This window comes from Pseudoliparis swirei, chromosome 3 (genome assembly GCF_029220125.1).
Source record: "Pseudoliparis swirei isolate HS2019 ecotype Mariana Trench chromosome 3, NWPU_hadal_v1, whole genome shotgun sequence".
In the NCBI taxonomy this organism is placed as follows: domain Eukaryota; kingdom Metazoa; phylum Chordata; class Actinopteri; order Perciformes; family Liparidae; genus Pseudoliparis; species Pseudoliparis swirei.
The window spans coordinates 12,816,456-12,836,748 of record NC_079390.1 but is presented as its reverse complement, the minus strand read 5'-3'; the positions used below and the strand labels follow the sequence as shown (position 1 = coordinate 12,836,748).

The following is a 20,293-nucleotide window of genomic DNA, read 5'->3' as shown; positions in this document are numbered from 1 at the left end:
ATAAGTTAAATCTCTTAAATCCCTAAAAAATATGACCAATATCCAAATGCAACACTAAAATGCTTCTCCAACCCAACCTACTTGAAATGTTACAGGAGACAGTTCAGTTGATACTAACGATGTAAATAAAACAAATTTATAAAAAGAAAAGATGCTGAGAAAACATGACAATGTAAAAAGGGTTGCAGGAGAAAGTCACTGGCTAAAGGGTAAAAAAGATGATAGGACTCCTTTCACTGAATGGCTCAATATTTTAGTCTTGATAGGTTGGAGATCACTATGGGGGCGGGACTAAATGTTTCCAACCAGGAACTAAGAGATCCGAATTGAAACTCTGAAAAATCCACAGGCAGGTGAAGCACCAACAAGTTCCTCTTCATTTTCCTTAACGGAGACATTTTGGGCCGAAACTGAGCAACCATCACACACTTGAGATTAATGAAGGAAAAATAATTTGCGTCTGGGGATTTTTGTTTGGAAGCGAGGTTAAGTTTCCCTCAGTTCCTCAAACATAATCCGAGCATGACCCTCTCTCCCATCAGGCCGACTTTGCTGCATAACGGATCAAAATGTATAGAGATATAAAACATATTGCCTCAATAAAAACATCACACAAAGTAACAGTGGTATGGCTTCGTTACGTTGAGGCTGCAAGTATTAAACGCACTTTAAGATCTTTTTGCAGAGAAACAGGCTCATCCGTTTATTGTGTTTAAAAGACATTTTAACGAAGGCAGATGTGTATTTATCCAGTTTATCAACATATGCACATCAGCTCGGGAGAATGAAATGCATGGTGTGAAAATGTGGGAAATGTATCACAAAACACAAATACTTTCTTTTCTTCCTCAAACCACGGTAACAACAAAGCCGTCCATTCTTGGTTCTGATGCCAACTCAGGAAACAAAAAGGCACTTGATGCTTCTGCAAAGTGATCCATGGGAAGATAACGCGTTCAATTACCCCACTTCTTCATTTCATCGTCATGTACAAACACAGAGTATTTGAAAATGAAATGCAAAATATTCTCTCATAAACACGAAAAAACAATACAAAAACAGGTTCATAAACAATATATCAGTATCGATAGTTCAGTATCACTTGACGTGTAGTCTGTGGAATGCCTATTCTACATTGTGACATGCAAAGTGTTAAGTTAGCAACAATGTATTGGACTGCTGCAGTTGAGCTGACGTAACAAGTCCAAGCGTAGAAAAGTAAAAATATTCTGCGGTTTACATGCTCAGGAGAATCAGGAAGAAGACGTGACACCTCCGCATCTCAAATCAGTAGAAGGCAGATGTAGAAATGACCACTTGTGAGGTGAACTCTTTTGTTAAATGTACAGCGAACACAGGATCGGCCTGCATCAGCATCGGGTGAAGCCCAGAGGCCGCGAGTTGAACGCTGAGGTCCTTCTCTGGAGCGCGAGATAGCAAATTGTAATGCGTTAGACGGCTCGCTTTGGTGTACAGACTGAGATTTGAACAGAAGTCAAAACTTCTTTGTCAGTTTGTCTGTGGCGTGTGTACGGAGCACGTAGTCTTGTCTGGTGAAGCTCTAGCTCAGAAATTATAGATTTGTTTCCATATATACTGAAGCAGTGATGTTCCTTAACGATTGAGAAAAGGGTCCTGATCTTAAACCAAATCCCCCATTTCAAAAGAAAAGAAATGCTGAAAACAGCCGTCAACAACTTCTCTACAAAGATAGTGTTCCTGGACTCTTTTTTAAAATAATGTCAACCATGATTGTGTTTGCAAGGAACAAAACACGTTCCGTTGGCAGACCAAAACTTAGTAGGTTGCAGTTTAAATTTGTTGACGAGTCAGTGGGTGAACGTCGTGCTGACTTCACAGGAAGGGTCTGTTTCCTTGTCCCTCTGGTGTCAGAAGTTGCACAAGGACAGTATTGCATCAGCTTTATTTGGCTTATCGGGTCCGACCGAGCAAGTTAAAGTCACGTCCTGCGTATTGATGTCACTTGTTTCCAGTTGGAAGTTAAACTTTGAACAGGACATGCAAACCTTTCAGGAGGAATAAGAGCCGAGGAGAGCTTTCAATCGATTCATCTTACTAGCGGTACCGCATCATTTGGGTTGTTCTGGACTCCACTTTGACTCTTTTATTGGTGCAAATCAATTCCTGCTCTCCAATGACAACTCTAACTGTGAATGCGTAAATTTAGCCTCTACGACCAGATGCTGTAAAAAGTAAATTTGATCCTGTCCATTCAAATCGCAGCAGAATCACGTTGTGAAAAGCGCGATGTCCCATCTGCACTTTCTCTCCACGATAACCAGGTGCAAACATCCTTGAACATCAAAGATCTCTTCAAAGCATATACTTACAAGAAATGTCCACAACACAGATAATGTGCCCCCATACGGACTCCTTAGGATTACCGACACGACCCTCGTTTCCTTTCTACCAGGGATCTTCTCAAGTGTCTTCACCCTTTGATGAGAACAAGGCACCGGCAGTTTGAAAAAGCAGAATAGCTGGAACCCGCCCTTCAGATCGTCCCCTGAAAGCATTTGTCATGCTGACGGTAAAGAGTTTGTGGTTACTCTCACATAGTGTTTGTTAGATGGGGATGTATTGGTCTTGATGTCCAACCTCCGATACAAGTAAAAAGAGGTAATGCAGTGGTTATACTCTCATGAGGTTTAACATTTTTGAATAAGAACAGCTCCAGAGTGCTGCAGAAAGATATGAACCGTCATGAGGTATCATACACTCGACAATCGGCGTTGTTGTCTATGGATTTCTGTAAGGCTCGTCTCAGACGCATGGAGGAGGTCCCTCATGTGGTACTCGGAGAACGCTATATTTTCTTTATGCGAGGCCATCGAATGAACAGCCACTTCAGTTTAACCTTGGAGGCGTACAGGTTAGTAGATCGTTTCGCTTTTCACATTACTGTACTCTTAATATACACACACACAACTTTGACAGATAAATATTGTCACTCACACTTGGATCCCTCGCTTGGTCCTTTGCACGTTCATATATTATAAGTTCAATGTCTCGAACTTGTGTCGAGTCTTTTTTTTCTTGAAATCTCAGTGAACAGTGTTCAGATTTGGTCTTTGAGCGGCACGGGGCGGCGCTGATCAGCGAGTTTAACCCTGCTCCAGACTCTCCGTCACTTGCACGGCCGAGTATGTGGGTGCAGACGCCTGTCGGGTGAAGAAGGACGCGGCTCTTTTTGGCTTCAAGCGCTTGATTTCTTTCCCTGGAAGACAACGACGGAGAAACACAATTGAAGCTACGACAGGGAGATTGTCTTTGGAGAAAAGTAGCTTGATCTCACAAGATTACAATGCTAGTAAGCTAAAAGCTAACCACTAAACTCACCGTTGTCCACGTAGCTGATAGTGTTCAGTGAATGGACCCGACTGCACACAACACTGCTCTGCCTGCGCAGCATCCCGCGCCGTCCTCCGCGTCCGTTCTTGTTGCTGCCGTCCTGCCCTGCAGGCTGCTGAGACGGCCTCAACTCACCGGCCATCTCCGCCGCAGCTCCTCCCTCAGACGCAGACTTCAGCTCCACACAGAACTCAATGAATCCACTCATCAGCTCTGCCTGGTTGACGATCGAAAAGAGGGAACACTAATGAGCCGTAGATACATAATTAATAGATGTGTTACTTTTCCATGCTCCAGTTCTAAACCCCAGGCACACAAAAGGGTCAGATTACCAGCCTTGGATTAGGACCTGAAGGCATTACTGCCTCTAGCATTATATAACATCTCTTCAGCATCTGTTGTTGGCGAATGGATGTTATAGATAGATAGATAGATATATACTTTATTAATCCCCAAGGGGAAATTTGTCGTCACAGTAGCAGCACCAATAAACTAAACACACGAGAATAAAAAATAAAATGTAAAAAACAGGGATGAAAGATATAGGAGTATACAAAGTAAAATCTAAAATAAAATATATATGTATAACATATATGCATACACAATACACAATACTAATGACAAATTAAATTAAATATTAAAATATTAAATATACAGTGTGCAAAATGCAAAGTGTGTGTGTATGTGTGTAGTGTAAATGAAATGTGTGTGTATGTGTGTAGTGTAAATAAATGATGTGTGTAGTTATTGCACTATGATCTGGCAAGAGGTGATCTGTTGTAGAGCCTCATAGCTGCCGGCAGGAATTATTGTGTTCAATCTAATCTCAGATGATGTTGTAAAGTCTCATTTCACATACAAGACCGTACCTGTTTTGAGTAGATCTTAAGCAACTTGTTGACAGGAGTGCCGTCTTCATCTCCGTCGAACTCCAGCCACAGAATGTGCGAGTCGCCCTGCTCCTCCGGGTAGCTGTGGTCCCAGGAAAGCTCATTGAAATGCAGGCCGAGCAGCACGTGCTGCGAGAAAATGTGTTCCAACCAGAGAAATCAGGTTACAGTTTATGAAGAGAAATAACATTGTGTTATTCTTTTACAGAGCAGTGAACTTAAAGACAACACGGTGCTCACCTTCTCTTTGACATCCATCACATAAACTCCCTCCAGGCAGATCCCGACGTTGACAGCTTTGCGTCTGACCCTTTGGAGAATCCCCTGCACCGGTTTGTCAATCTCCCCGAAGAAGAAAGCGCACCTGTGTACAGAGTTAATGCCAATTAAAACCTCACAAATAGGAAGTGGTTTGAGGTCAAAACAAAGAAGAGTATAAATGGCTCCTTGCACAGATTCTTACCCGTAGTAAGGCAGAGCGTGGCATGTGTTGAGGTACTGGTGGAGGAGCTGCGTGGGCTCAGCAGAGCTTCCAGCAGGTGTGCTGATCTTTCTGTACTCCTCCATCAGGTTTTGCTCCAGCACCGCCTGACGGCTCGACTTCCCTCTGAGAGTGGAGAGCAAACCTCCACTCCCCATGGCAACGTGTGCAGGCAGAAAAGAAGACAGCTTCTTCTTTCTGTGGGAAGCGGATGAGAGAAGTTTTGTATCATGCATCTAATCTGTGCAAGATTATGGTAAATCCAGTTATTTTTTTAACATCTACAGTTTGATCCATCTTCACGATTAACAGGATGCTGAAACAACCGATTGCATCAACGCAGAACCTTCTTTTGCATTTTTTTCTTCCTTTTAGCTCACATTCAAAGGTCCTTTGTAACGTTTCTTGAAGAGCAGAAGCTGAAATGTGTTACTCTCTAAATAAAGTGCTTTACACTCAGTGTGAATTTTGACCTCCTTTTTTCAATTACTACCACACGTATTGACATGAACTCTCCTAAATTGGGACAGCTTCTGTTCTTCAGCGTCATAAAAATACGTCAACTGCTGATTACCTAGAGGTCCTCTGATTAAAATATTTGCAACTAGAAATTATAATACAAAGAATGAGCAGTATACAGGACTGTCTCAGAAAATTAGAATATTGTGATAAAGTTCTTTATTTTCTGTAATGCAATTAAAAAAACAAAAATGTCATGCATTCTGGATTCATTACAAATCAACTGAAATATTGCAAGCCTTTTATTCTTTTAATATTGCTGATTATGGCTTACAGCTTAAGAAAACTCTAAAATCCTATCTCATAAAATTTGAATATTTCCTCAGACCAAGTAAAAAAAAAGATTTATAACAGCAAAACAAAATCAAACATTTGAAAATGTGTTTCCAGGTGTTTCGAGTTAATTAGACGATTCAAGTGATTTGTTTAATACCCTACTAGTATACTTTTTCATGATATTCTAATATTTAGAAATAGGATATTTGAGTTTTCTTAAACTGTAAGCCATAATCAGCAATATTAAAAGAATAAAAGGCTTGCAATATTTCAGTTGATTTGTAATGAATCCAGAATGCATGACATTTTTGTTTTTTTAATTGCATTACAGAAAATAAAGAACTTTATCACAATATTCTAATTTTCTGAGACAGTCCTGTATATCAAAATAATAAATTTCATAGTTTCAGTGTTTTTCTCCTCCACAATAGTCCAATCACGTTATAATTTGAGGATTTGGTTAGAATGTATTGTTTAAACATTAAGTAATTCATGTATAGAACATAGGCTCAGTGTTTTCTTATTCCCTCTATTGTTGGAAAAGCTTCGAACATTATATTCAGTTTTAGGGACAGAGAAAAAAAATGTAAAGTGATTTTTAGCGTTGAAATTCAAATGGGATTATTGTTGTTACACTGTGGACTTTAAATTTCCTTTTTTATTTAAATAAGCATTCAACACCAAATAAAGGAAGACTTCTTTCCAGTATGAAGCTGTACAATAGTTAGGGGAAGTAGAATCAACACACAAACTTATTAGAAGAAGACTGAGGAACTTGCGACATGTGAGAACCTAAAATGGGAACAGTGACTCCACTCTGCAGTATTATACAAGTCGTGATATACTGACCCTATAACTATAATCATCACAAAAAAGATACATTTCCATGTTCATCTTGCTTTTTTGTGCATTCTTGCATTTAGGACTAAAGATCAAACAAGTCAACTGAAAAGCACTGTGTGGCATATTAAGAGTGTTAAATATGAAAAACTCAAAGCCCCCCCAAAAAACTAAAAAGCACTGTTGACCTTTTGTCACAATGCCTGTGGATTTTCAAAAAATAACATGTTCTCGCTGAAGTACTTCAAACTGCCTAAACTCCCAGCTGCTCTCAAGAATATGTGGGTTGATAGACATGTGCATATAACAGCATCATTTTTGCTGAAGCGAGGCGTCATCATGTTTTGACGAAATTGACTGCAACGGCCAGTACACTTCTTCATAATTGTTCAACAATGCGCTCATCTATAAAACTCCAAATTACAAAATCATTTCAAAACCCACATCCAGAATTTGGTCAAACATGTATTTTCAGCAACCTTTCTAACTTACCTTATAGTCGTACTACATTGTTGCCCGTCCAGACCAGTTCCCTCATGGAGAGCGAGAGACAAGGCTCCGAGACCCGTCCAGTGCTCGGGGTCGCAGGGGTATCGACCCGAGAGAATGTTGCCCCTGGCCTCCTCGTACAGAAGCCTCAGCACACCCTCGTCATTGATCTGCTCAGGAGTGTCAAAATGACAACGACGACAATAACAAAAACAACAACAACTATCCATCAGTCATCAAGATAACTAAGTACATCTACAACAATCAGACATTAACCAAAAATCTATTTAAAAGTCTACTCAGCCTTCTGCTAGTTAACAGGTTTTCTAAATTTAACAGTCTTAAAACCTCACTTATGTCAGATTATTGAATATTCTTGCACAGAATTAGGGTTAATGGTACCTGCAGCTCTTTAGATTTAGGATAAAAGACGTTCCGACGGTACTGGAGACATGGTTCATCTGAGGAAAAAGCAGAGGACAACGATGGATAGAGGTCAGTAAACTGTGATATTCAGCCGCATGCCCAGAGTAGAGGAGACGGTATAGTGACAACCACTGTGGTGGAAACCCATTCCTCTCATAGTCCTGTACTGTGGGAGGAAGACCCATCTACTAATATACAACAGCATTGACATGATCATGATTTATTTTATTTTTTATTAGCGGTTAACTGCCACTGTTGTGTTTTTTGTTTCCTTCTTTGCAATGCCCTTTGCATCAGTGTCACCAGTTGTTTGTTTAGTCTGACCTTTAACATCAACAATAATATTACATGGCTCCTTCTGTATCAGAGAACGGTCATATCATTTAGAAAACATTTAATTCAAACCGTGCACATAAACACACTTTCACCGCTCAGATTTGCCAATTTGGGAACATATTGTGGACACTGGTCAGCTAGGCTGAACATCCCTCATCCTGAAAGAGTTTCAAAATAACATATGTAAGGTGTGAAAGATTTATGGCTTGGAATATCAAAAAGATGTATTCTATACTGTATGAATATGTTGTTTAAACTAATGTGGCAACTGTTCAGTTATACTATTTTAATATGAAACATTCCCTAATGAGTAATCACTTCTTTCTCTTTCTGTTGTTCGACTTCCTACATGTTCAATTGTTTTGTTGTTGCTTGTTTAGTCACAGCTTTTTACTGCTTGCCAACGTCTTCTATTTTATTTCAAGTGATTTTTTTTTTGCTCTGTCCCGATGCGCGCACTCTGCGGCGCGCGAGACGGAGAGCTGAGAAGTGTTAACATGACACGTAGAGACAGAAATGACATGCTGTTGTGTAGAGACGATCAACAACAGACGGCTGTTTAGTTTGATAAAAGAACAAAGACGTGCTATAGAGAAAATTACAGGGGGGTGGGCCAATTTTTTTTAATGTCATGCGATCTACCAATACTACGCCGCGATCGACTGGTAGATCGCGATCGACGTATTGAGCACTCCTGACTTAGAGTAAGCTACAAATTCACAGGGAACAGCTGCAGAACAGGAAACTGGCTGTGCTTGGCATGACTGTTTTGAAACCTGGTTACGGACAGAAACAAGCTTAGGGGAGGGAGTGTATTGTACTGGCACTGTACTTTGTTACTCTTGAACTGACATGTATATGCAGTAAATAATAAACAATACTTCTCCCCAACACATATTGTATGTAGTTTGGTGGATACAGTATAATTCTGGTGAATACAATATTATTCTAGTGCAGACTTAAAAGAATGTAGACTTTTTTGTTGAGAAACTTGAAGACATCATGTTTCTCCAGCAGAGCTAAATCAAGTACTCTAATCCTTACCGTACCCTGCTTCTTGTTCAGCTGTCTTACTATTAGATAATAGCTTACTGCAGAAAGCGGACAATAATGCAGTTCCATGATGCATGTGAAGACAGCGGCACGCAGACAAAACTCTCACCTTGTGAGATGTCTTCCTCTGAAGCCTCAGTGAAGCGATACAGCAAGTCCTGCCACTGCCGACACAGTTTGTATGGTTGATGCCTTGCCTTCAACTGCAATTCTGAGGAGTAAGGAGGAGGCAAGTGTATCCCATGGCATGACATGTGTCTGATATTCTGCTCCGATCCTTGTGCCGCTCGCTATTGGGACACTGGTTCTGCTAACATCAATGTATGATAACAATCATTTAATGAGAAAATATTTGTGTGAGTAATATGTAATCGATGTGTTATGTTTTGTAACCAGACTACAATACCGTTTTGAAGATAGAAGCACATACACACGTCGCCAGATGAAAAGTTGCAGCATTTACGAGTGTAAAAGGTGTCTGGAAAAAAGTTCTTACCAAGCAATGGAGAACAAAGCCAGAAGGCAAAAACATCCTGTGTAGACTCAGGAATATGGAGAGCATCGCGAACACTGCGGGCCAACTCCTGCACAGACACACTGCCAAGCCCTTCTACTGATAAGTGCACTGCGCTGTCACCACAGATGTAAATAAGCACATCTTGAGCTGTGTGGAAAAAAAACAAATAAACAAACAAAACATTTAGAATTAAAAAGACAAGTAAGCCATAGAGAAACACCACATCAACAATATATATAAATATATATATAAGTTCAAGTTAATTTGCTATAAATAGAACTAATGCATTTTAAGAAACATTGAGGAGTGATTTTATCCTCCATGCGTTACAATAATATCTGCTGCACCGTACCACGGGAAAGTGTTGCAGAAGAAGCAACACTTCCTCTTTGCGAGTGATTATCCGATGAATCTGGAAGAAAACTGCAGTCGTCTCCTTCCATCTCTGCTCTGAAAGCACAATGAGCAAACTCAAAAGCAGTCACAATATATACACAGAAATGTAACGGTCATAAAAAGAATGGAACATGGACACTTCACATATGTGGTAGTTTTGAGGTGTACAGATATCATAATGAGGTCCTCCTCCTTTTATCCACATGTGTGATGGGACACCTGTTGCATTTTGTCAAAACTGAACTTCCTTGATTTCTCAAACTCATAAATGTCCAGCTGGCTAACGAGAGTAGCCAGTAGCGGTATATGTGGTGCACATAGTGACATTAACTATCTACTAGAACGGCTCCAGAGATGACGTCACTAGACAGATATTACGAGTATTAGTGGATGGATCTTCCTCACTGAAAAAAAAATGCAGTCATGGATAAACAAGTAATCACGCTAATTTAGTCAATGACTCACGATGCACTTGCGCCACCACTTGATATTATATTGGAAAAGACCCTGTCCAACCAGAACATCCCATCAGACTATTGTTGACCTCACCCTGTTGAACGACTCATCGTTTGGCCCCAACCTGTCAACGTCACTTAGCCCCGTTGAGACGGTTATTAATAGGGCCTCGCTTATTGATATACAATGGCCCAAATAAAGTGAGGGTGTACTTAGAGAGACAACACGGCACCATCCCGAGGCCCGTGGTGCAAGAGCTAGTTAGCTAGCTAACGTTACCCGTGTCCCGTCGTTACACGCTCAAATAAACCCAAACTATGGTGGAAATAATTCAGGGAACTATTCAAACTCCTAAATGTATTTATTTAGCTAACCTAAGGCAAGGGAAGCAGTCGTGCTGGCTAATGTTACCAGCGCATTGAGAGGGTCACTAAACATGATTGCGATACTTTTACAGGACGTGTCAGACATCAGTTGAGGACGCTTGTGTCACTTTTAGTAGTCAGCTAAGTTAGCTTCGTGAGTTGTGTCCTACAGTCTGACATTCTGTGTAGCAAGTTAAGGGGAGACAAATGTCTCCGTTTGTCCACCTACCTGCACGTTTTAGTAAAATCCCCTCCTCTTGCTGCTCATGCGCTGGGGAACTAGCTTTGAAAGCACCGTGGCGAAATACAAAATCAAATCAACGGTTCGCTGTTTACCGCTGATCACGGGGAGTCCACAACTAACGTTAGCTTTCCGGGCAGCTAGAACAGGGTTACTGGAAAACGATTCTCTCATTCTGAACCGCCCTTTAATGGGTGGGACAGCCACCATGAAACACTACCCTGAGAGTGAGATATTCATGAATGAAGTAGAGATTAAAACAGCCAAGAGCAAATACTCCACATTACTGGCCGGGCAATCATTTGAAAGACGACTGTGCACAGTTTGAACGCTTCTACCCGGGATAGGTTCAAAAAGGTACGATCTCATAAATGAGTCGAATGAGGAGTTGAAGAAGAGAGCGCGGAGTTGACTGTCAGACGTTCACAACGTCATCGCGCCTGTAACTACGCAGGCAGCAGATTCATTTGGTTTAGCTGTTCTCCAACTCTGTTCTGAGTTGTTGCTGATACATTGATTCACAAACAAAAGTTGGAATCCAAAGTTAAATCATGTTTTTATGAGAAACATTTAAATAACTCATCTGCTGAATTGCTCTCCAGTATACTTTTAATAGACTGTACTGTAATAATGTACATTGTTCAAAGCCAATTGACTAGGTCAGGGGTATTCAACTAAAATAAAAAAAGGTCCAGTTAGAGAAATGTTCTTGAAGCAAAGGTCCAAAAGATCATCATGTCTAACTATTTAGTGTGATATATATGTAAGTAGCCTGGTAGTTGTATCAACATCTGCATGTAATCAATACCTGTCAAATCAAATGAGTTCAGTATGATTAAAATCATTTTTAGCAATATTTATTATGACGTAACATAGAACTGGACATAGTTGTGACTGCAGATATGCATTATGTTCTCTCATGAACAAAACAAAAGTAGTGCTGCATTTTAAAATAAAATAAATACAAAGTGAAAAGTGTGCATGTTCAAATAAAGTACTTAACATCAGAAAAATAAAATAAAGGGAGGAAAAGCTTAATTTCCCCATTTCTGTTTCACAGTCTTAACCAATTTTACAGATAACAAATCTCAACACATCTTTAAAAATGTAACAGTTTTAGAGCATCACTCTTATATCACACTCCCCCTGCACTTTTTTGCTCAGTGGGAGAATTGAGCGCTAGCTTTTCCTGCCAGGATTTTAAACCTGGGCTTGAAAGAAGTCACGGCCATTCTCATGCACACGTGGAGGTGCTCATTGGTGAGCCTCAAACAATATTTATGTTTGATGATGTTCATTGTGGAGAAAGCTGCCTCACAGTTGTAGGTGAAGCCAAAAATGGTTAAGATGTATATGGAAACTTTCCTCAGACCTGGTAAAGCTTTCTCAGGGACCATTTGTAGCCAGAAAGTGGAAGGGTCAGGCGAGCTGCTGTCCAAAGCTGAAGCTTTAAAAACGGTTGCTGAAGTTTACGATCGGCTTATCAATGAAGTCAACAAAAGAAGATGTAACGCGCTGTTCTGTGTCTCCTCTGTTTCTTCTCTGTGTCTCCTGTCTCCTTGATTGTTTCATTCCCTGCACTCTCGTCTCGTTACTGTCTCCTGCCGTACACCTGTTCCCCCCCAGCTAAATGAAATGGTATGTAATATTGTAACTGTTAGATCATGTGTATATATTCCCATATAACATATATAACATGTGTATATATTCCCTTTGTTCCAGTAGTTATTTAAATAATCCGATATTAATAGCGTTTTGGCATTAGGACGATGATCAAATCACTTACCATTAATGTCCGCTTAATGATCTTCTTCTTGGAGATGTGTTTTATGGCCACCTATAGGAAAGAAACAGACATTTGGTTAGTTTATACTACTTACAATGTGAATGGAGTGTGTGTGTGTGTGTGTGTGTGTGTGTGTGTGTGTGTGTGTGTGTGTGTGTTTGTGTGTGTGTGTGTGTGTTCTCGTCCACGGGTGTGACAGGGGAGAATACTGTCCTTTTTTATTCTCTGAATCTCTTCCCAAATGCAGTTTGCATTCCCAAGATTGCACCCTGTAAATACTCACACTTTATGGGAGGGGAAATGGGAGGCGTATATTTCATCTTTCAACGCAAAACATCCTCCAGCACCTGCAGAGCCGGGCCTCCCCCACCCTGGAGACTTTTGTCCAGCGTGTTAAATGACTTGTCATATCGACCATAAGGTGAAACTTTTCCAACCAATCTGAATCTCCCACACTGTAAAAAGAGTATTTCAGTAGTATTTGAAGTAACATATACATTTTTAAATGAATCTCAATCAGATTTCTTTTACTTTTGTTGATCCCCGCTAATCTATCTCCTTTTCCTCTCAGTTGAACTGCATGCGGGCCCACTAACCAATCGCAATGCAGGTTAATCTGACATACTTTCAAGAGCTTCCAGAATGCCTGAAGACCTCAAAAAATACACCCAGTATGTCAAACTAACGATGTGATTGGTTGAAGATTATGTCAATCACCAATAAGGTCCCCATGTACTTCAAGCAAGCTGTACTTGTCTTGGCCTGTGTGAAGGCCTGAGATGAGCTGCTCTTCTTCCATACTGTGGAGCTGAAATCTGATTGGATTAAAAGCTCCCGTTAAAGTAAATTGGACTGGAAGCAGCGCTGCTGGATTAAAGCACAGCAACAGAGGAAGACAATAGTGCAATAAGAAAATACAAATGAAGAAAATCATTTTTTAAATTAATTAAAAATATATATATTATAAAATAGCTATTACTTTGTAATTACATTTAGGCTTTACTCATCATAACCTGCATTAACATCTCACACAATTCAAGCCTCGATTGCAGATACGCACATGCCAGGTGAATAAATGAAACTATTAACAATCAGTAAAACTAAGAAATACATGAAAATATTGTCTGGTCAATGTCCAGTTCCTGATATAATGAGTCCATTGTTAATGAGGGCCCCACACACGCGCAGAGGAGCTTCTTGTTGCCGAACAGACAAACACCAAATCTGCATGGCTGCGGGCGATGCAGTGATAACAGCGTGATGTGCTGACTGGCCTCGGGGCCAGGGCTGCCTTCGGGTTTAAGTTGTAAATGAGGTAGGTGGCAATGATAAAGACTCGCTGTTTGAAAGCGCCACGGTGACATGTTGCGGTGGTTAATGTTAAGGTATGCGATACCCAGCTCTATATTGCTGTGTCAGTGTGCTAATAAACTGCTGTGTTGTTTGGGTTAGCTGCTGTGAAGTCTTCTCACCTGTTCCTAAAATAAACTAGTACCTAGGTGTTGCTGTACCATATTAACATGTTTGTTTTGTCCTGCAAGGTGGACGGGAATACTATATTGGGTTAACTGTCATGTAATTAACAATATCATCATGCAATGGTCGTTGTAAACTCTAACCTAAAAATAATAATAATCTACTACTACTAACAACAACAACAACAACAACAACAATAATAATAATAATAATAATAATAGGCATCTTGTGGTGAGCCTAAGCCAACTTCCCAGAAAAAAGATGCATTAATAACAACAGTTACAGTTACAAACCAGATAATCAAATACAATTAGGATGAACAGATTGAATCTTTTGCAATAAGAAAACATGGGAAGCATCTGAGATCTGTATTGGTGATTGTAGGCCTAAATATGGTGCTCTTGTTTTGAGACATAGGAGGTCTGCCTATCCCCAGAAAAGCACACAAGACATAGTCATGTTTTTTAAAAGGATCTTTAATAAAGCTATTCACACAGGTTGATATTTCTGATTCCAGATATTAAGCAATATTTTGTCTCTAGAGACACTGTAGAATATTTCTCTTTTTTTAAATCAAATGAGCTGCCCAAGGACATGAGTAAAGAACACCAATTTGAAAATCTTTTTTTTCGGTACAGTGTGTATCATTTTTTATAAGCAAAAAAAGCCTTGGTATAGTTCTCTGCATCTGATATCCACCGGACGCAGGTATCTAACGGCAAGGACAGCAGCTTGAGTATTAACAAAGGGGATTACAAGCTTTAACAAAGGTGTCAGAACAGAGGACACACTTGACGGCTTTCACTGCATTACTGACGTTGATTATATCAATCTTCATAATCCTGTTCCTTTCACTGGCAGGGAGAAGAGACGCAGGGAGAAATTAGCAACATGCAGAACCTGTTATGGGCGGTGACATCTGACATTTTAAGTGTTTTTATGTCTGCATGCTGTTAGAAAATGGAGCAGTAAGTAAACCCACAACATAAGGCATTTAATAACATCCAACTTTAATAAGACATCTGTTATATTATGTCCCATGTTTCTGGTGTGCAGCAAAGCATTGTGCCTCATGTCTGTCTAGTGGCCTTATCATTCAAATAAAAAACAAAACCAATGAATGAAATTATTTATTCTAAATAGATGGGTATTGACAATTCTCCCCAAAAAATCATGGGTTTACTATAACGTCTGTGGGAATCTTTGGTGATGTCGTCCAGCATGTGGTTACCGGAGGTGCTATCAGTTCCGCATACGTAATGTGAATGGGAAAGAAAAGGTATATAGTAAACATTCACCTAACCTGTGATGGTGATTGGACAATACAAAATACTATCAATGAGTCTTTGAAATTCGTAGAAATTTGTGATTAATATTCAGCTTTCAAATTCCAATAATTAGTTATCTGTGTGTAAAAAATATTTACATGTGTGTACATCATTTGTGCTTTAGACGGTTTCTGGCTTTCCAGCAGTGCCCTCCTCCACCTGGTTTTTAAGCAGGAAGAACTTCATCACAGGTTCGATGAACTCCATGACGGTTTCTTTCACCGATTTCTCCAGCAAGTACCCTTCTGTCTCAATCTCTGTGTTCTCGCTCCCCTCCACTGCCTCCATGGCGGTCTGTAGGAACCGCAGGCTCACCAGCACAGAAGCCTGGCAGGGAGGAAGGTGGAGAGATAGGGGAGCAGGTTAGACGTAGAAGCAGATTCCATTAGAGAACATCATCAAGGATCCACATACACCACACAACAGAAGCGGGGATTGATGGATTCTGCAGAAATTGTGCACAGCAGACCCCCAAAAAGCTGAAATTGCATTTCAAACTTTGCATCTCGCCTGCGTAGTGGGTGGGTTGTTGCAGCACATTTTATTTTTTCATGTGCTTATAAAGACATGACACAATGTTATAATGTGGTTTTATAACAAATTGGCAGCTGTACAATTCCCCAAAAAGCCAATGTTACCCATCAACGCATTCCAAATTTAAAAGCTCACTCTAGCTCAAACAACTGACTGTAAAATGACTGTGATTCTTCTAAAAGTATACCTGGAGGAGGAAGACTGACAGTACTCCAGCCCCAATTGTGTTCATCAGACCCATGTAGTAGTTGACCAGTGCCTCTCTGCAGCCTCGGAGGTAGATATTGAGCTCCTCGGTTTGGTATTCATAGTTATAGTGAGCCGAGTTGTTGGTGAGCTGATACTGGATGCATGGCCGTGGAGAGGTGGGGTTGCAGCAACTGAACGGGACTCCATCTAGCAAGTAACGACCATCCACGTTGCTCTTGATGCGGCTGAGGAAACAAGTGATAGGTTTTGTTTTTAGATTGCAGATTCAGTACGATAATCAAATGTCCTTGTTTTTCCATTCACAACCTCAATATGGGAAATCCACTCTTGTAATATTCTGCACAACTTACTCTTTCACTTCCTTGGAGCTGAAATCCAGGTAGCGGTTGCTGATCCACTGGAACTCAAACCAGTCCTTGAAATCATTGTTTCCACAGCACTGAAACTCCATCTGCAGGCGATCGATGTTCTGTTTCTGGAAGCAGCGGCCCGGGGTGTCTGTGTCCTTGTAGAAGCGGATGCCGTTCCTTAGGCCGACCTTCAGGGATGACTCCAGGCTGCCCTTCATTGCATAGCTCATGATGACAGATAGCAGCATGAGGACAGTGAAGAAGCAAGAGATGGCGAAATAGGGCTTCAGCATGCTCTTCCAGCGAGCAAACCGCCCGGCATCCAGAGCGTCCTGGCAGATCTTTGAAGCAAAGTAGTTGATACCCAGGGAGGCCAGACCAACTATAATGAGGGTATTGGGCACGACATGTACGTTGGAGTTATCCATTACCTGGAAGGGAGTCACACAATAATGTTAGTAGTAAAAACTATATTTGTTTGCTGTAATTAAACATACAGCAGGACATATACCGTGTTCAAATGATGCATCATATTTCAACAATCATATGAAAATATGCTAAACAAAAGTACCTAACAGAAGCATTGTGGCTATGTGTTGCTGCTAGAGGATCAACATCCAGACATGGTTGCATTTAGAGATGTTTAGATGTGACTGTCCTTGACTTCACATTCTTAAATTTATACAAAAAGTTCCATGAGTTTTGACAACATGTGTGTTGATGAACGCTTGAAGGGTCAGGAGACTTCAACCTTTATTTATAAAGGGGAGCTCTCCTAATTGTATGTGTAAGAATGTTCATCAGCAGCATTACAGTCACAGTTTAATCAAAGTTTAATGAGCACTGAGCAGCTCATCACTTCAAGAGGCTGAGCTGTGTTGCTCAAGGACACCTACAGTGACATACACACTAGTTCATTCTCTCGCTCCGTCTACATTTTGCTGGCAAGATTCACCGTTAGAAAAAATTAACAAGTTCATATATAAAAGCAGTTATTATCCGTCCTTTGTTAAATGTAGTATTATAAGTTCATACATCATGAGACACTCTGGTGAGAAAGGCAAGGCAGCGCCTCTACCACCTCAGGCAGCTGAGGAAATTTAAAGTTTCCCAGAGGATCCTTCAGTCCTTCTACTCTGGAGCTGTAGAGAGCGTCCTGACAGGAAGCATCACAGCCTGGTTTGGCAACTGCTCCGCTCAGGACAGGAAGGCTCTGCAGAGAGTAGTGCGTTCGGCTGAGCGCACTATTGGAACTACACTCCCCACCCTGCAGGACTTGTACACCAGGAGGTGCAGAACCAGAGCCGGCAGGATCATGAAGGATCCTCACCACCCCAACAACAGACTGTTTCAGCTGCTGCGGTCAGGCAGGCGCCTCCGTAGTCACGCTGCAAGAACAGAGAGACTGAGACGGAGTTTCTTTCCTCAGGCCATCAGGATTGTGAACTCCGACCTCACCAGGACCCCCACATAGACCCACACAACTGCCCCTCTTAGGCACACACACACACACACACACACACACACACACACACACACACACACACACACACACACACACACACACACACTTACTGTAAATATTGTGTTGTTTTTTATTTGTAAATAGTGTGTACTTGTTGCCCTTGCACATTCCTGCTGAGCATTGCCACTTTCATTTCACTGCACACCCTGTGTGTGTATGTGACAAATAAAACATCTTGAATCTTGAATCTTGAATCTATTATGTGCAAAAGTATTTGCTAAATTAGCATAATTTACAGTTTTTTGCAGGGATTTTTGCGCAAACCACAAGTCTGGAAATTCTCATATTAGAAATGAGAAGACACTACTTGAATAAACTTGCATACTTAATTAAGCATGTGTGACCGTTTATGTGTCTTGGAAGACACTCTCAGTATTATACAGAATAAGGTGGCTTTTTAACATCTTACATTTGATTACTTTTATTACACAGTTTTTACTTCAGTGCAACATAATGGGATGAAGATCAGTGGGGTAAACTTCAATGGGACATGACATGAGTACATTTCTGTCAGACTCATAGATTCTGTAATTTATTGCATTTATTTCAAATTTTCTTTCCCCGTCCATAATAGTCACACTTACACTTTTTGTAGAGCCATGAAAACAGAATTCTGTCATGACCTCTGCTGCAAAACATTATTATCATTTAAATAAATATGTTGCTACTTTATTTTACAAAACACTGTCAATATCAGAGCAGTAAATGCGTAGCTGTGCAAATATTATGTTTTGGAGGATGCAAATTATTGAATGACGCCAACTACTTTCTATTGGAAATAGAATACATTCATATAAGCTAAAAAACATTCAGTTTTTTTATTAATGCAAAGTTGTGTTGACTGCCTTCAGGAGTAGGGATTAGGGTGATTAGGACTGACAAAGACTGGTTTATTAAATTATGAGTCAGGATCCAAAGTGGGTCACAGGTGTATTTACCTCTAGTTGGTCCCTAACAAGGACATTTCTTTGACCGTATGAGATTTAATTAGTCCTTTCAACACCCTTCGTCCCATTTCCATGTTTTCTCCCGTACAGTTTGTACAATTTAAAAGTAAGACAGGCACAGTGTGCATGCTGTTTATGCCTCTTTGTTGTCCTTGTCTTGTTTTTTTGTTGTTTTATTTTTGTATATTTATGTGTATGTACACTGAGAGCAACGGAAAATACGGAGTCAAATTCCTTGTCTGCGTAATAAAAGCCAATACAGTCTTATTCTTATTCATGTAAATCAGTACTCGAGTGTGTAATCAACTGTCACCTTACAACTTCCAAAAACAATAAAGCTCTGGATTGAAATGAAATGAGCTTCAGCAAAACTTGAGTACCTCTGCCCTCCTGCGGAGCTCCGTCTTGAGGATGCAGCCCAGGCTGAACGTGAAAGCCCCGGCAACTGTGGCACACCAGGAGAGGAGCCACAGTCCCTGGGCTAGCTTCACCCTTTTCTGAAAGGGGAACTTCATCTTCATCACCACCATGGTTGCAGTGAGGGAATCCGAGTCTTACCGGGGGAATAGGGGAAGGAGAGCCACGAGGCAACGAGGGCCGATGCTGGGCTTTTTCTGCCAAGAGGAAAGAGAGGTCAGAGGTAGGACGGTGACAAAACTGAAATTCGACACTGAAATAGGAAAATAAACCAGTAGCGAGAGCGAGCACAAATAAAAACACACTGATGTGATGTTTTTTTCTGAGAGCAAACTTCGTCCTAAAGAAATAAAATGTCAAGGGAGGTTAGTGCAAAACCCTTGGATGATAAAGATTGACAGCTTCACAAGTTGCCAATTAAACAGATGTTAGTGCATCAAAACTCACCTTATTTGTCTCCCCAAAAAGTCCCCCCAAAAAATGTTCAGTTGTCACCACCGACCACTATGTCCCATCCAGTGTGCCACACAGTGGATTTGGCACACTGGATTTGGCAAACCTGGATGCTGCTGGCGTCTTAGCACTAATGCCTACGTATCCTATTAAAGCGTCTGTGAATCCAGGCCATTGTCTGCTCAGCATTAAGCGCTCACACAGCGGGACAGGATGACAAAACAAATTGAGCCTGACAGGGTGATGGATATGATCATAAGCCAATAACTGCGAAACACTTGTCCTCGAATGCACACATAAGGTGGAGTCAATTTGAGATGAAATGAGATATGTATTCAGATGAATACATTCTGATTCATATTTGATTACGATATCTCATTTTGATTTCCTTTATTTCTTGTATGGGATCTTAACAGCACGATGAGGCTCTTTTTGCCACTGACACTGGTTCTACTTGTAATACAAACCAATGTGTAATGTGTAGAGGTGAAAATCATGCTTAGTGCTGCTGGTTTGTCTGTTATTTTAATACAGTTTGTACACAAACAGGACTAAGTGTCAGCAGCAATGATAGGAGCTTGGTGAGGCTTTTGCAGATAGCGGACTTTTA

General features: G+C 40.7%; 2 protein-coding genes across 5 annotated transcripts; both read right to left on the bottom strand.

Moving 5' to 3' along the window:
- Positions 1 to 673: 673 nt before the first annotated feature.
- Positions 674 to 12,487, bottom strand: frmd8 (FERM domain containing 8). 3 transcript variants are annotated; one of them, XM_056411544.1, is made up of 11 exons: positions 12,444 to 12,487; positions 9,552 to 9,649; positions 9,179 to 9,346; positions 8,792 to 8,893; positions 7,270 to 7,328; positions 6,871 to 7,037; positions 4,726 to 4,941; positions 4,503 to 4,626; positions 4,242 to 4,391; positions 3,361 to 3,589; positions 674 to 3,238 (listed from the first exon to the last, which is right to left on the bottom strand). In XM_056411544.1, exons 2-11 carry the CDS (start codon positions 9,640 to 9,642, stop codon positions 3,126 to 3,128), a joined length of 1,419 nt encoding a protein of 472 aa, XP_056267519.1. In that variant the 5' UTR covers positions 9,643 to 9,649; positions 12,444 to 12,487; the 3' UTR covers positions 674 to 3,125. The 3 variants fall into 3 exon arrangements, with proteins under 3 accessions (XP_056267519.1, XP_056267518.1, XP_056267520.1); XM_056411543.1 differs by lacking the exon at positions 12,444 to 12,487 and adding an exon at positions 10,646 to 11,162; XM_056411545.1 differs by lacking the exon at positions 12,444 to 12,487 and adding an exon at positions 10,646 to 11,162 and having other exon boundaries at positions 9,552 to 9,644.
- A 1,887-nt stretch (positions 12,488 to 14,374) lies between these two features.
- rom1a (retinal outer segment membrane protein 1a) lies at positions 14,375 to 19,787 on the bottom strand. 2 transcript variants are annotated; one of them, XM_056411815.1, is made up of 5 exons: positions 19,678 to 19,787; positions 19,194 to 19,427; positions 16,342 to 16,772; positions 15,969 to 16,215; positions 14,375 to 15,574 (listed from the first exon to the last, which is right to left on the bottom strand). In XM_056411815.1, the coding sequence occupies exons 2-5, from the start codon at positions 19,341 to 19,343 to the stop codon at positions 15,368 to 15,370; spliced, it is 1,035 nt and encodes a 344-aa protein (XP_056267790.1). In that variant the 5' UTR covers positions 19,344 to 19,427; positions 19,678 to 19,787; the 3' UTR covers positions 14,375 to 15,367. The 2 variants fall into 2 exon arrangements, with proteins under 2 accessions (XP_056267790.1, XP_056267791.1); XM_056411816.1 differs by lacking the exons at positions 19,194 to 19,427; positions 19,678 to 19,787 and adding an exon at positions 17,377 to 19,185.
- Positions 19,788 to 20,293: the final 506 nt, after the last annotated feature.

Bases quoted from the DNA above. Each gene is read 5' to 3' on its own strand.
- frmd8 (XM_056411544.1), bottom strand. From the start codon at position 9,642: ATGGAAGGAGACGACTGCAGTTTTCTTCCAGATTCATCGGATAATCAC. The intron at 4,627-4,725 runs GTAAGAATCTGT...CTCTGTACACAG, and splicing joins CACGCTCTGCCTTACTACGG to GTGCGCTTTCTTCTTCGGGG. The intron at 4,392-4,502 runs GTGAGCACCGTG...ATTTTCTCGCAG, and splicing joins TGATGGATGTCAAAGAGAAG to CACGTGCTGCTCGGCCTGCA.
- rom1a (XM_056411815.1), bottom strand. From the start codon at position 19,343: ATGGTGGTGATGAAGATGAAGTTCCCCTTTCAGAAAAGGGTGAAGCTA. The intron at 16,773-19,193 runs GTACTCAAGTTT...ACTCCCTTCCAG, and splicing joins AGCTCCGCAGGAGGGCAGAG to GTAATGGATAACTCCAACGT. The intron at 16,216-16,341 runs GTAAGTTGTGCA...TTGTTTCCTCAG, and splicing joins AGCTCCAAGGAAGTGAAAGA to CCGCATCAAGAGCAACGTGG.